This window comes from Scyliorhinus canicula, chromosome 1 (assembly GCF_902713615.1).
Source record: "Scyliorhinus canicula chromosome 1, sScyCan1.1, whole genome shotgun sequence".
Taxonomy (NCBI): Eukaryota; Metazoa; Chordata; class Chondrichthyes; order Carcharhiniformes; family Scyliorhinidae; genus Scyliorhinus; species Scyliorhinus canicula.
In genome coordinates this window covers 74,827,422-74,842,423 of record NC_052146.1, presented here as the reverse complement: position 1 = coordinate 74,842,423, position 15,002 = coordinate 74,827,422, and the positions used below count along the sequence as shown (strand labels likewise).

At 46.1% G+C, this 15,002-nt stretch overlaps 1 protein-coding gene across 3 annotated transcripts in view; it reads right to left on the bottom strand.

Annotated features, from left to right (window-relative positions):
* The window catches only part of depdc5 (DEP domain containing 5, GATOR1 subcomplex subunit), a 253,508-nt gene that overhangs the window by 171,261 nt on the left and 67,245 nt on the right, over positions 1-15,002 (bottom strand). For all 3 annotated transcript variants that reach the window (XM_038793299.1, XM_038793316.1, XM_038793307.1), the window contains exons 16-20: positions 9,415-9,488; positions 6,759-6,828; positions 5,641-5,677; positions 2,633-2,759; positions 1,665-1,879 (exon numbers count right to left, since the gene is read on the bottom strand). In XM_038793299.1, the coding sequence (XP_038649227.1) occupies positions 1,665-1,879; positions 2,633-2,759; positions 5,641-5,677; positions 6,759-6,828; positions 9,415-9,488 (523 nt within the window). The remainder of the gene's footprint in view (positions 1-1,664; positions 1,880-2,632; positions 2,760-5,640; positions 5,678-6,758; positions 6,829-9,414; positions 9,489-15,002) is intronic.

The window sequence follows — 15,002 nt, the reverse complement described above, 5'->3', positions numbered from 1 at the left end:
TGTTAGGGAGGGAGTTTTGACCAACGATAGTGAATGAATGGCGATATATTTCCAAGTCAGTGCTGCATGCGGCTTGGAGGGTAACTTCCAGGTGATGGCGTCCCCATGTATCTGCTGCCTTGCACTTCTATTTGGTTGTGATCATAGGTTTGGAAGGTGCTGCCTGAGGAATCTGCAATGCATCTTCTAGATGATACACATTGCTGCTACTGTTCATCAGTGGTGGAGGGAATGAATGCTTGTGGAAGGGGTACCACTCAAGTGGGCTGCTTTGTCCTGGGTGGTGTTGAGCTTCTTTAATGTTGTTGCAGCTGCACTCATCCAGGCAAGTGGAGAGTATTCCATCACACTCCTGATTTGTCCCTTGTAGGAGGTGGACAGGCTATGGAGAGCCAGGAGGTGAGTTACTCACAGCAGGATTCCTCACCTCTCACCTGCTCTGTAGCCACAGTATTTATATGGCGAGTCCAGTTCAGTTTCTGATCAATAGTAACCCCTAGGATGTTGGATTCAGTGGTGGTAATGCCATTGACCCTCTGCTCTGCAGGTCCCTGTTTCCTCACCAGAAAGTGACTGAATTCGAAGCAAGGTTTTCCAGACCATCTACTCGAGGGTGACGGTTGGATTCTCTCTTGTTGAAGATGGGCATTCCCTGGCACTTGTGTGGCATGAATATTACTTGCCACTTATCAGCCCAAGCCTGGATATTGTCCAGCTCTTGCTGCATTTGGACATGAACTGCTTCAGTATCTGAGGAATTGCGAATGGTGCTGAACATTGTGCAGTCATCTGCAAACATCCCCACTTTTCACCTTATGATGGAAGGAAGGTCATTCAAGAAGCTGGCTAGGCCTAGGGCACTACCCTGAGGAACTCCTGCAGTGATGTCCAGATGATTGGCTTCCAACAGCCTCTTCATTTGCGTCAGGTATGACTTTACTTCCTTATTCCCATATACTTAAAATTTCAATAGTTCTTTCCCACGAGAGGTCACATTTGGAGTAAGAGGCAACTTGATGGAAAAATAAGATCCAAAGGGTATTGACAGGGTGGATGTGGAAAGGATGTTCCCCTTGCCGGAGAATCTAGAACTAGGGGGTCACTGCTTAAAAATAAGGGGTCACCATTTAAAACAGAGATGAGGCAAAAAAAAAATTCTCTCAGAGGGTCATGAGTCTTTGGAACTCTCCCAGAAAATGTAGTGGAAGAATCTTTGAATAATTGAGGTGGATAGATTCTTGGCAAGCAAAGCGGGGTGAAAGGTCATCGGGGGCAGGCAGGAACGTGGGTTTGAGGTGACAATCAGATCAGCCATGATCTTATTGAATAGTGGAGCAGGCTCGAGGGGCGAACTGACCTACTCCTGTTCCTATGTCCAGTAACATCGTGACAGGAGGAGTGCCAGATTTGCTCCACAGCAAACAGTGAGTTGCACAATTCCCAAGTACCCAGAGAGCAGATCCCAGAACTGTTTAGCAGTGGATTGCACCTCAGTCCTGGTTTTCGGATCTGGGACTCTTGATCAGAAAGTCAAAACTGGAAAGGGCCGTGGAAAAGTCTGAGGCTGCCCCCACTGCCCCATCACCTTACAACTCGAGTCCAACAGATAAGGACCCATGAGAAAGTCATACAAAAGTGTAGTGAAATCAAAGCCTTTCCCTTACCCCTGGTGCTTGTGTATCCGAGAGAGCTGCTAACTTCATACTGGTGAAGGTGAGGCCTTGGGATCAGAAGAATATTTGAAATCTTTCCAAGAGAGCTGTCATCAGAGGCCTGGCTCCTGACTTCCTCCAGGGGTAGTGTCCCTCTGTGGTGGGGTGGACTGTTTGAAACATCATAGGAACTGGAACTTTTCCTGGTGTGGCTTTCTCGAACAGGTCTGAGCCAGAGACAATAAATGGGGGTCACTGTACAGTATTGTTCAGGGGATGCATACCATCATCTGTAACATGTAAGGAATGAAAGACCTCGAAGAATTGTAATTTTATTTCATAAATTTTTTCATTTTAGAGTATCCAATTATTTTTTTTTCAATTGAGGGTCAATTTAGCGTGGCCAATTCACATACCTTGCATATCTTTTTGGGTTGTAGGGGTGAGACCCACGCAGACATGGGGAGAATGTGCATACTCCACACAGACAGTGACCCGGGGTCGGGATCGAACCCGGGTCCACGGCATCGTAAGGCCTGAACTGCTAACTACTGCGCCACCGTGCTGCCCTGATGAATGGTCATTTTATAACCCACTAACAGACAGAACACAAAGAAATGTAACAGCATAGTGATGGAACTGGTTTTCAGCATGTATCTCTAATCACATCATTCATAATCGCCACCCAGCTCCGTTCCTGTCCTCAGTAAGTCATTGTGGGGAATGTCCAAGTCAAGGTTGTTACAAAGGAAGTAACCATCAGTGATGAGTCACCCATGCTGTTTCTATCCTAATTCCTGTCATTTCACTGCTTTGAAGTTGCTAGATAAATGCAAGAGTCAACACTGCAAATGCAGATCAACACTGCCAAAAGGCTAGAAGTAGCAAATAGTTGCTTGCCACTCTGACAGAGGAACTGTGAAACTTTCAAGAGTACATCTTGGACCTCAAAAGGCTCAAGCAATAATTACAAAACTCACCTGAAGGAGGTCGGCCGCTGGACTCGAGACGGTCCAGGCAACCGGAATACCTGAGCATCATACGCATCGTAATCCACCTGGATAGGGAGACTGTTCTCAGATTCCTTTGGGCTGCTGGCCCCAATGGCTAAAGACGAAGAAATGCACAAATTAACAAATGACAAATACTCAGTGTCCTTTTGGGGTTTTGGGAACTCTGAATCTTCTCGGGGTATCATTGCCAGCATTACAAGTAAGTCCTTAAGAGACCTACAGAATGCCCTGTGGAACCAAGTCACAGAACTGACAGCAAGCTTCAGCTCTGCACGGGCTTTTTATATTTTTAGTTCGACCATCAAGATAAAATCTGAATTATGTAACAATGGGTTCAGGTGTGAAGTTATTAAAGTAAAGTCATTTGAAAGAAATACTCCCAATCTAAATACTTTCACTTTGATGAAAATGGATGAAATTCACCCCGATTCCTCACCAAAAAGGCAGCCACTGAGAGAGCAACAGCAAGGCAAAGTGAGAGCGAACGAGGGTGAGAGCGAACGAGGGTGAGTGCGAACGAGGGTGAGTGCGAACGAGGGTGAGTGCGAACGAGGGTGAGAGCGAACGAGGGTGAGAGCGAACGAGGGTGAGAGCGAACGAGGGTGAGAGCGAACGAGGGTGAGAGCGAACGAGGGTGAGAGCGAACGAGGGTGAGAGCGAACGAGGGTGAGAGCGAACGAGACCAAATGGGAGCAAGAGTGAAAGTAAGTGAGTGACAGAATGTGAAGGAAAGCACAAAGAAAGAAAGCAAGAGAAAGCGAGACCACAAGAGGGTGCAGGAGGGTACAGGAGAGTGCAGGAGGGTGCCAGGCTTATGGGTTTCAGCAGCACACTCTGAAGCTATAACTTATGCTTATGAGACATGTGCTGGAGGTGTCAGCCTCTCATGCATTCTTACAGTCAGCTAGGAGCACTCAGTCAGGTAGCATGTGTTAAGGAGGGAACGGCAGGGTGAACATTCAGGTCTAAAACCTTTTGTCACAACCAACCGCAAAAGATTAATCCCACCTTTGTCTCTTTGCCGGGATTGGCTGAACTCCAGAATATTTCCAACATTTTGGTTTCCAGCATCTGCAGCTTTGCAAAGTCTGTGGTTAGAAAGACTGCACTAAAATTAATCCCAGCAGGATTACAATTGAGTTGTTATGTGACACAGGTGTAGAGAGACATGCTGCCACTTGCATAGTGACTGCACAATATAAAAGTAGCTACATTACCTCGAATCTGAGACTGACTATGTTTAAATGGTTACATCATACGCATTCGTCCAATGATCAACCGGTGATCTTAAATCAATGGTGAATACCGAGATCGCAAACCACCAATCTTGTGTTTGCCATATATTTACGACATGAAGCATATATACAGGACCCAGAAAAAAAAACTACAACTACAATACCTCTCACCTGCATACATATTTTATAGCACTTTCTGGAAAATACATTAAGTTTTATTATAATCTTAGTGTTAAACTGCCTTCTCAAACAATTTTGAATTTTCTGCTTGTGGCCAAGGATATTCCCTGAAATAAACAGGAGTTTTGAAACTCACTCCCCAAGTGACTGTTGATTCCGATACATCACAATATAGGTGATGATTAGATCAGAACACACATCGCTATTGGGCACCGGGTGGCATTGTTGGTCAGCACACTGCTCTCTGTGTCTCTTCATTTCGCTGGCTGGAAGTGTTGTCAGTGAAATGAGTCTGGACAGATTCAAACCCGATTCCCAGAGGGTACAGACACTCAGCACAAAATGGTACTAAAATGTCAATCTCACACTCAAGCCACTGGGACGGCAGGGCAGGAAATGGAGACAGTTGCTACGCTGGTACAAGGATATTCTGCAGGGGCTGAGGAAAGTGGATTCCGTGACAATGAAAAAAAAACAACCAAACGTTCCTTGCAATAAATTAATTTGAAGATCTACTTTTTGCCTTTCCTCTGCTGACGGTGCAGATTTTTGTGAACTATCAATGCTCAGATTTTGGAAGCCTCCTTTTTCCTCGCCCAAATGGTTAGAATTCATTGTAACAATAAATGTTAGAATGCCATTTGTCCATGTGGGGTGGCACTACAACCAAATCCCACCCAGTCCTCGCTTGACGCCTATGTGAGTGTGTACCTTTCCAGCAGGAGGTGACAAATCAGACATACAAAACCTTGAAAAAGGTACGCCTCAGCTTGGGTTTCCAACTGTCCAGGATTTGCCTGGGGTCTCAGTAATTGGAAGATGGAACTCCAGGATACTGGTGGAAGCAGCCCTAGAGAAAACACTTCTGGTTATGCCCCTATAATCGACATCCATTTATCAATGGTAAAAGTTTGGAGCTGGCGATTATAAGAGCCATCACAAAGAGTAAAGGTGAATCCAGTTAAACAGAGTCTGTTCCCCATCCAAACAGTGTGGGCGAATGGGTCAAAGGTGAAAATGTGTGTGTGTGTGTGTGTGTGTGTGTGTGTGCTTCGAGCCAGTAACGATACCTCCCGGCATCCACCCCAGCAGAATTGCCAACTCTAGCCTCAATATGAAATGAAAATGAAAATCACTTATTATCACGAGTAGGCTTCAATGAAGTTACTGTGAAAAGCCCCTAGTCGCCACATCCCGGCGCCTGTCCGGGGAGGCTGGTACGGGAATCGAACCGTGCTGCTGGCCTGCTTTTAAAGCCAGCGATTTAGCCAAGAGAGCTAAACCTGTGTGCTCCTGTAAAGTTTTTTTTCCTGCTGTTAATGAATGCCTGCAGTATCGTTCAATCCTCTTCTTGAGTTAAAAGGCAAGAGTGTTATTGACCGGTTGAAAGCTGAAAGACACGCTCCAGCAAGCCCTCCCACAGGGAGCCAAAAAACCTCCAACATAACAACATCTGTAATTTTGACCGATAGGTCACTGCTGGGGGCCCAATATCAACGTCAACAAAGGGCTTGCTGTTTCCATGACCATGGAAGAATACGAGACAATGCAAACACTTACTGTTATCTTTATTATTCTTGCCTTTCTCTGCTGGAGCCTAGAAAAACAGAGCAGATGCAAGACAGTCTGCAGATTTCAGTGAAGTGACCTCAATACAAGAAATCAAAATCCAAGAGCTGCATAAAATACTGGGAATTGAATTTTACATTCAGCAAACCTCCTCGTCAAAGCAAAACATAGATCAAAAGATAACCTGTCATCCTCGGAAATGAAACAAAAAAGTTGGGTTGGAAATATCCTTCTTGTAGGACGGACCAGGGCAAAGGCTTAGACTGAACAGTTAGACTGGGGGATAGTGTATTTATACCAACTGCAAATGGGAAGCCAATGGACGCAATCACAGTAAATAGCTTTTGGAAGTGCTGGTGAATGTAAAATGAGATTAACCTTTTTAAAATGCTGGACTAGAATAACCCAAAGCCATATCTTCAACCACCCTTTTATACTAATGGCCCATCTGCAGTCACCACGATGATTAAAACTCAATCAGACTCCGGAAACCATACACTTTCCACAAGCAAGTGCCGAATAGCAATCAGCAAACCTGGCTGTACTTTCTCTTTCCTTCGCAGTGGAGCAATCCACTGCTCCAACACAGATCAGCTAACTCAGCTTGGAACCAAAAAAAATCAGGAACCTTCTTTTTTTTTTAATTTTTAAAGTGCCCAATTCATTTTTTTCCAATTAAGAGGCAATTTAGCGTGTTCACTCCACCTACCCTGCACATCTTTGGGTCGTGGAGGTGAGACCCACGGAGGCACAGGGAGAATGTGCAAACTCCACACGGACAGTGACGCAGGGCCGAGATCGAACCCGGATGCTCGGTGCCGTGAGGCAGCAGTGTTAACCACTGCACCACCGTGTCGCCCATCTAGAACCTTCCAGTCTGTCGGCATTCAGTTATATTAAATGCTGGTTCCTCCCGAATGTCTTCTGAGGAACATTCTATTGTCACTAAATTAGAAATAATTGCAGCCAAAAAAATGCTATGCATCATATACAAAAAGCTAACATATTACTTTGGATGAATAACGGCAGACTTTAATAGGAGGCAGAAGTTAATAACTCTCATTTTTCAAATGCTACTACAGTGCATCTTCAGCCAGATATCAACTCACCTTTCTTGCTGCAAGTTTAATACGAGGAGTGAAACTATGATAATACAACTGACTCTTGGACGTGTAGAAGCTGCAAATGAAACAATGAGGCCACATCAGTCCAACAGGAATTTTCCCAAAATGTGGACATTGGTTTAAAACACCAAATAAAAACATATTTTTGTTTAATGTTACACAGACCTGCTGAGATTTTCCAGCATTTTCTGTCTCTGGTTCAGATTTCAGCATCCACAGTGATTTGCTATTCTTATGTTACAAATGGCTAAGTGGATTGAGTTCTTCATTGCAAATTGTGATTGGGTTTATCAGCTCTATCCACTATCTCTACCTCTGGTCTTGCAGCATGTTACAACCATCCATGCCAACAGAAGAATAGAGAGATTGCAACAGTTATCAATTGTGGCAAGACAGAGAGCAGAAAGAATGCCGCAAAAAGATTTGGCGGGGATTGAGGGAGGGCGCACCCATGTGACTTATAGACAAGCTGATCACCTCCTGGAAAAGTCCATGCACAAAAATAAAAATCAGGCCTCCAATTCTACAACTCTCTCTTTCTACCCCACTCTCTAATCCACTCATTTCATGTATTACAGCAGCATCTACACTTCAAAAATGACTTATTAGCTGTAATGTACTTTGAGATGTCCAGTCGGTCGGTGTAAAAGGCTCAATATAAATGCAAGTCTTTCTTTTCGATTCCAATTTTCTCCCATTCATCCCGTGTTACTCTGATACACTTCTCCTTCTGGGTGATTCTGATACATTTGTCCTTACTTTAATAATAATCTTCATTATTGTCACAAGTAGGCTTACATTAACACTGCAATGAAGTTACTGTGAAAATCCCCTAGTTACCACATTCTAGCACCTGTCCGGGTACACAGCGGGAGAATTCAAAATGTCCAAATTACCCAACAACACATCTTTTGGGACTTGTGGGAGGAAACCGGAGCAACCGGAGGAAACCCACACAAACACAGGGAGAACATGCAGACTCTGCACAGACAGTGACCCAGCCGGGAATTGAATCCAGGTCCCTGGCGCTGTGAAGCAACAGTGTTAACCACTGTGGTCCCATGCCGCCCACACTGGCTGCTTTTATACTTGGGCATGCTTTAATTCAGAGACCAGCATCCCAGCAATTATTCCTCTTAAATCTCGTGCAGCTCGAGTGACCAATAATGAGCAGTGTAAACAAGTGGAATTGATTCAGATTATGTCCTCGTCAAACTCCAGTTAAAACAAAGCTAATATAAAAGCAGAGTCTCAGAAATTCTCTCCACTACACATATAACGTCTGTTCTCCCTTGTTACCACACTTCTTTACCCTTTATGTCTGCCTCTATCAGTTTAGTGAATGTATTTCTTTCAAGATCCTCTCAGTTGTAATGAAGCAGGGGTCTGATCCAGGAGGAAGTGGGACCAGTGGGTATTGTCCACTAGAGTTGAGGATCTGGAGCCTAGCGACACATTTGACTGGATCTCCCTGTTGGTGCTTATAGAGCTGACAGCAGAGCTCTCCCAATGTTTTTAACAATTACATTTAGCACTGTTGCTTCACAGCTCCAGGTTCCTAGGTTCGATTCCCGGCTTGGGTCATTGTCTGTGTGGAGTCTGCATGTTCTCCCAGTGTCTGCGTGGGTTTCTTCCATGTGTGCCGGTTTCCTCTCTCAGTTCAAAATGTGCAGGTTAAGTGGATTCACCATGATAAATTGCCCTTAGTGTCCAAAAAGGTTAGGTGGGAAAGTGAGACGGCGGGAAAACAAGCGCATTGATATAGCACCTTTCATAACTTCAAGACATCCCAAAGCATTTTACAACCAATGCATCTTTGAAGTGTAGTCACTGTTGCATGGGAACATGGGAAATATAACAGCCGATTTACAGCATACGCCCACAAACAGAAATGTGATAATGACCAGATTATCTGTTTTAGTGATGGTGGTAAAATGCTTTGGGATGTCTCGAGGTTATGAAAGATGTTATATAAATGCGAGTTCTTGCTTTCTGCCTTCTCGTTATCTCACTTTATTGTTCCAGACAGCGGAAAACTGCACGCTCTCATTTGAATAGTGCCATGAGGCATTTACGCCCACCCTAAATGCAGACTGGCCCATTGTCTAACTTGTCTTTTGAAAGGAACATAGGAATTAGGAGCTGAAGTAGGCGATTCAGATCTTCGAGATTGCTCGGCCATTGAATCAGATCATGGCTGATCTCTTCCTGGTTTCAAATCGACCTCTCCACCTGTTGGCCATATCGCTTTAACCCGTTTTTATATCTATCCCCTTCTTGAAACCAGTTAATGACTCAGATTCCACCCCACTATGGGGCAGCGAGTCCCATAAATTCGCCACCATCAGCGAGAAGTACTTCCTCCTCATCTCAGTTTTAAATCTACGATTGTAACTTATATCCATGACCTCTCATTCTAGACGGCATCTCCGACAGTGCAACACTCTCTCAATATGACGATGAAGCGACAACCTGGATTACGTGCTCAAATCTCTGGAGTGAACCCACGCCCTCTGACACAAAGATGCGAGTGCTGCCAGTGAGCCACGGCACTCAGTATTCACTCTGTAGCAAACCAACAACTTCAATCACAGCACATCTACATCACAAACAGAGGAAACTGTAGGAAACTACTACCAACCTGTGGTTTATCCAGTGGGGAATATTGTAATCGTCACCCAGACGAGAATCTCCAGGGACATTTCGATTGTGCAGCTGTTAAAAAGAGGAAGAATTTTAATATTTTACATTAATGACACACCATGATATTTCTGGAGAAAAATAATAGATTTTTAAAATATTGAAGAATAATTTTCAGGCAGCACGGTGGCACAGCAGTTATCACTGCTGGGTCACGGCGGCGAGGACACGGGTTCGATCCCAGCCCTGGGTCACTGTCTGTGTGGAGTTTGCACAACCTCCCCGTGTCTGTGTGGGTCTCACCCCACAATCAAAACGATGTGCAGGATTTCCCATTCTACACTGCCCTTAATAGGAAAAAATTATTGCGTACTCAAAATTTACAACAAAAAAATAATAATTTTAACCTAATGTGCCAGGCAGGAAATCCACAGGATCGGGTGGAACACTCGATTTGCACACTGACCAATATCACTTTACAGTGGAGAGTGAAGTGGGGGAGGGTGTAAAACCAGCAATGCACCCAGTCTCAGCTGTTACCAATGGGCGGGTGAGGCTTAAGTTGGCCTCACATATTCAATTCGCTTGCTGCTTGTTGGTGGGGGCAGAGCAGACACGAGGGACAGAAGTGCCTGCTCTTGCACCAAATGAGAAGTTTGTTCTGTACTACTGCCTACAAAGTTCCCCTCCAAGGCACACATCATTCTGACTTGGAAACAAATTGCCATTCCTTCATTGTCATTGGTCCAAAATACTTGAACATCCTCCCAAATAGATCTGGGGCAGTACCTAGAGTACACTCCTGCAGCGTTTCTAGGTGACTGTTCATCTCCCGCTTCTCAAGAGCAAGTAGGGTTAGGCAATGAACTTTGCCCTTGCCAGTGATGCCCACATCCAGCTAATGAATTTAAAAAAGGAAACCACTTTATGCAGTTTATGGTATATTACACTCAGCAGCGTGCCCGGGTCACACTTCAAAAACAGGTTCAAATGGAACTTTGGAACAGAGAGGTACCGTAAACATATAAGTTTGCTTCTTGGCACATGGCAGGTGTACAGACAATTCAGATTGAATGAGTTTACACCCAGGGAAATAACCATCTGAAACAGTCTGTGTTCTGCTCACCAGAAGGCATGAGACTCATCAGTTCAAATACAAAATGAAATGAAGATTGCAAGATGTGGATGCAGCCATTAGTTACAATGAGTTGAAGCGGAACCAATTGAACATGCAGTGGATGGCAGCTTACACGCCAAGCAACCGATTCAATGTCATAACATGGGTGGGACACTAGCAGTGGTCAGCACTGCTGCCTCAATTCCAACTTTGGGTAACTGTGTGGAGTTTTCACTTTCTCCCCTTGTCTGCGTAGGTTTCCTCCGGGTGCTCTGGTTTCCTCCCACATTCCAAAGATGTGCAGGTTAGGTGGATTGGCCATGCTAAATTGCCCTTAGTGTCCAAGGATGTGCAGGTTATGGGGATAGGGTGGCCAAATGGGACTAGGTAGAGAGCTCTCTTGGAGAGTTTGTGCACACTCAATGGGCCAAATGGCTTCCATTTGCATGGTAGGGATTCTACGATCACGAGTTCTGACAAAAGGCCATTGCGTAAAACATTAATTTATCGATTTCTCTTTTCGCAGATGTTGCATGACTGGTATTTCCAGCATTTTCCAGGTTTAATATATGAAACAGACCGACAGGAAGGTGGTGGATGTGGATACATAGAACATAGAATAGTACAGCACAGAACAGGCCCTTCGGCCCTCGATGTTGTGCCGAGCAATGATCACCCCACTCAAACCCACGTATCCACCCTATACCCATAACCCAACAACCCCCCCTTAACGTTAATCTTTAGGACACTACGGGCAATTTAGCATGGCCAATCCACCTAACCCGCACATCTTTGGACTGTGGGAGGAAACCGGAGCACCCGGAGGAAACCCACGCACACACGGGGAGGACGTGCAGACTCCACACAGACAGTGACCCAGCCGGGAATCGAACCTGGGACCCTGGAGCTGTGAAGCATTTATGCTAACCACCATGCTACCGTGCTGCCCCCAATACATGGATACATGGGCAAATTGAAGTGTGAGTGTGAGATACACGAGAGTGAGTAACATGAAGCTTGGAGACTTCTAAATGGGGACTGCTTTTTTTTTCCAGGTCCTGCAAGTATCTGTTGCACTTCAATAAACAGCCTTGCATGAAAATCCTCATTACTTAAGGTTGTCATTTCCCACTAATTCTGAAATATGATTTTCTGAGTAGGCGCTCAAGAGTGTAATTTATCATTCACTATTAAATGGGTTCCTCTTAAAAAAACACAATGCACCATATCTAATGGGAACGGTCACATCTCCCAATCTTCAGGTTTCCAACTCCATCTTGTACTTCGACTCCATATAGTTTCCAAGCCATGACGACAAAAGCCATAAATTTTAGTGAGGATAATAAAACTCTTAATGGGATTGAATTGGTAAACTAAGTATAGCTTTACTACACGGTTGAAAAGACTTTGTTGTGCTTTAGGCATCAATACCGACCACACTGTTTAAACAAAATGCAAATTACTCCGAATTCTCGTAAAGGGAATTTATACAAAAATAAAACAATGCCACTCAAATTCAAGCAATGTTATTACAAATTTCAATTTTTTTTATGGGAATGGGTGCAACAGGTTGAACACCTGGTGCAGCTGATGAAATATGATTGTGACCTGTACCTGCAGTAACTAACAACAATGGGAAGACTGGGGACACAAGCCCATTCCTGTTAATCACAAATATGGCCAAAATCAAGTGCACCGTTCCTTGTGCATAAAAATGAAGGGTTGTGTAATAGCTGAATGGACTATACTTGGACATATTTGCAATTGGCATGAATAACCCCAACAGGAGGAACTTCTTCACCCAAAGGGTTGTGAATCTATGGAATTCCTTGCCCACTGAAGCAGTTGAAGCTCCTTCATTAAATGTTTTTAAGATAAAGATAGATAGTTTTTTGAAGAATAAAGGGATTAAGGGTTATGGTGTTCGGGCCGGAAAGTGGAGCTGAGTCCACAAAAGATCAGCCATGATCTCATTGAATGGCAGAGCAGGCTCGAGGGGCCAGATGGCCTACTCCTGCTCCTAGTTCTTATGTTCTTATGTTCTTATGCTCATGGTGGAAGCCAACGAATGAAGCAGAACGATGAATTTCTCTCCAAGATGACCTACAGAAGAAAGAAGTAATAAGAGTTGGCACCACAAATACTCGGCTGGGGCGGCTGCGGCGGTACAAACGCTCGGCTGGGACGGAGCCGCAAACACTCGGCTGGGACGGAGCCGCAAACGCTCGGCTGGGACGGAGCCGCAAACACTCGGCTGGGACGGAGCCGCAAACACTCGGCTGGGACGGAGCCGCAAACGCTCGGCTGGGACGGAGCCGCAAACGCTCGGCTGGGACGGAGCCGCAAACACTCGGCTGGGACGGAGCCGCAAACACTCGGCTGGGACGGAGCCGCAAACACTCGGCTGGGACGGAGCCGCAAACACTCGGCTGGGACGGAGCCGCAAACGCTCGGCTGGGGCGGCAGTGCCACAAACACTCGGCTGGGACGGAGCCGCAAACGCTCGGCTGGGACGGAGCCGCAAACGCTCGGCTGGGACGGAGCCGCAAACACTCGGCTGGGACGGAGCCGCAAACACTCGGCTGGGACGGTGCCGCAAACACTCGGCTGGGACGGAGCCGCAAACACTCGGATGGGGCGGCAGTGCCACAAACGCTCGGCTGGGACGGAGCTGCAAACACTCGGCTGGGACGGAGCCGCAAACACTCAGCTCAGCTGGGACGGAGCCGCAAACACTCGGCTGGGACGGAGCCGCAAACACTCGGCTGGGACGGAGCCGCAAACACTCGGCTGGGACGGAGCCGCAAACACTCGGCTGGGACGGCGCCGCAAACACTCGGCTGGGACGGCACCGCAAACACTCGGCTGGGACGGAGCCGCAAACACTCGGCTGGGACGGAGCCGCAAACACTCGGCTGGGACGGAGCCGCAAACACTCGGCTGGGACGGAGCCGCAAACACTCGGCTGGGACGGAACCGCAAACACTCGGCTGGGACGGAGCCGCAAACACTCGGCTGGGACCGAGCCGCAAACACTCGGCTGGGACCGAGCCGCAAACACTCGGCTGGGACCGAGCCGCAAACACTCGGCTGGGACCGAGCCGCAAACACTCGGCTGGGACCGAGCCGCAAACACTCGGCTGGGACGGAGCCGCAAACACTCGGCTGGGACGGCGGAAGCATTGCAAACACTGGACTAGGGCTGCACTACCTGAAAATTATATCCGATTCAAAACGTTAAATCTGTTTCTCTCAGGGGCAGCACGGCGGCGCAGTGGTTAGCTCTCCTGCCTCATGGCACCGAGGTCCCAGGTTCGATCCCAGCCCTGGGTCACTGTCCATGTGGAGTTTGCACATTCCCCCCGTGTTTGCGTGGATTCCACGCTCACAACCCAAACACGTGCAGGGTAGGTGGATTGGCCACGCTAAATAGCCCATTAATTGGAAAAAATAATTGGGTACAGTAAATTTTTTTAAAAATCTGTTTTCCCTTCACAGGTGCTGCCAGATCGGAGTATTTCCAGCACTTTGTTTTTATTTCAGATTTGCAGAATCTGTTATATTTTGCTTTCAAGTTAAGTGTTTCTTTTTGTGACAGTCTTTCGCCATTAACTCCTCCTGTTCTGAAGGCGCAATCCAATATAGTTCAACAAATAGCAAACAACCCAGCACCAATGCCTCGCTTTTAAAATTCTAACCCCTCCCCAGCTCTGTCACCTGCTCCAGCCCTACAACCCTCAGAGATCTCTGCAAACCTCCATTATTGGTCTTATGAATTTCAAATTTCCTCCATCCAGCCATTTACAATCAGATCTTCAGTTGTCTCGCTCCCGAGCTCAGGAATCACCTCCCTATAGGTCTCCATTTCTCTTGCCTCCTTCAAGCCTAACTTCAACATCATTTTCCCATGTCTGCTACTTTGTTCCGTTGTCACTGTTTTTGTCTGAAAATGCTTTTGCCATGTTGAAAGTGCTATGTAAATGTAGGTTGCTGCTGGTTATTGTTAGCAGGCTACTTGGTCATGTGATAAAGGGGCACAACAAGCCCAATCCTGGTCTGACCGATAGCCACAGAGGTGGTGCAGGGCAGTTAGCAAACGTCACTGGATAGCCAAGCATCGTAATCATTTCCCCAGCCCCAGTTGAGGTTAAATCATTCAGTATATTGTAAAGCTCTTTCTTGTTTATTCCCTTATTTCCCCTTTCATTGATTTTTGCTGTTACATTTTTGATCCATGGATGATCAATGGACAAGTGTCTTTAAGGTGTCTTTAAGGCATGTCGCTTGTGTCTTTAATTCAAGCAGAAGCCTCTGTTGGTTTAAACTGGAGTTGTAGACTGGTCGGTACCAGTGACAGAGATGGGCTCGGACTTCATTTAATTGATTTGGCTGGTGGCTAATCAATTGGCCCAAAAAGCTGTACTTTGCCCAGGAGCAGGTGGTGATTGGATCTTAAACCACTGAAATGGTTC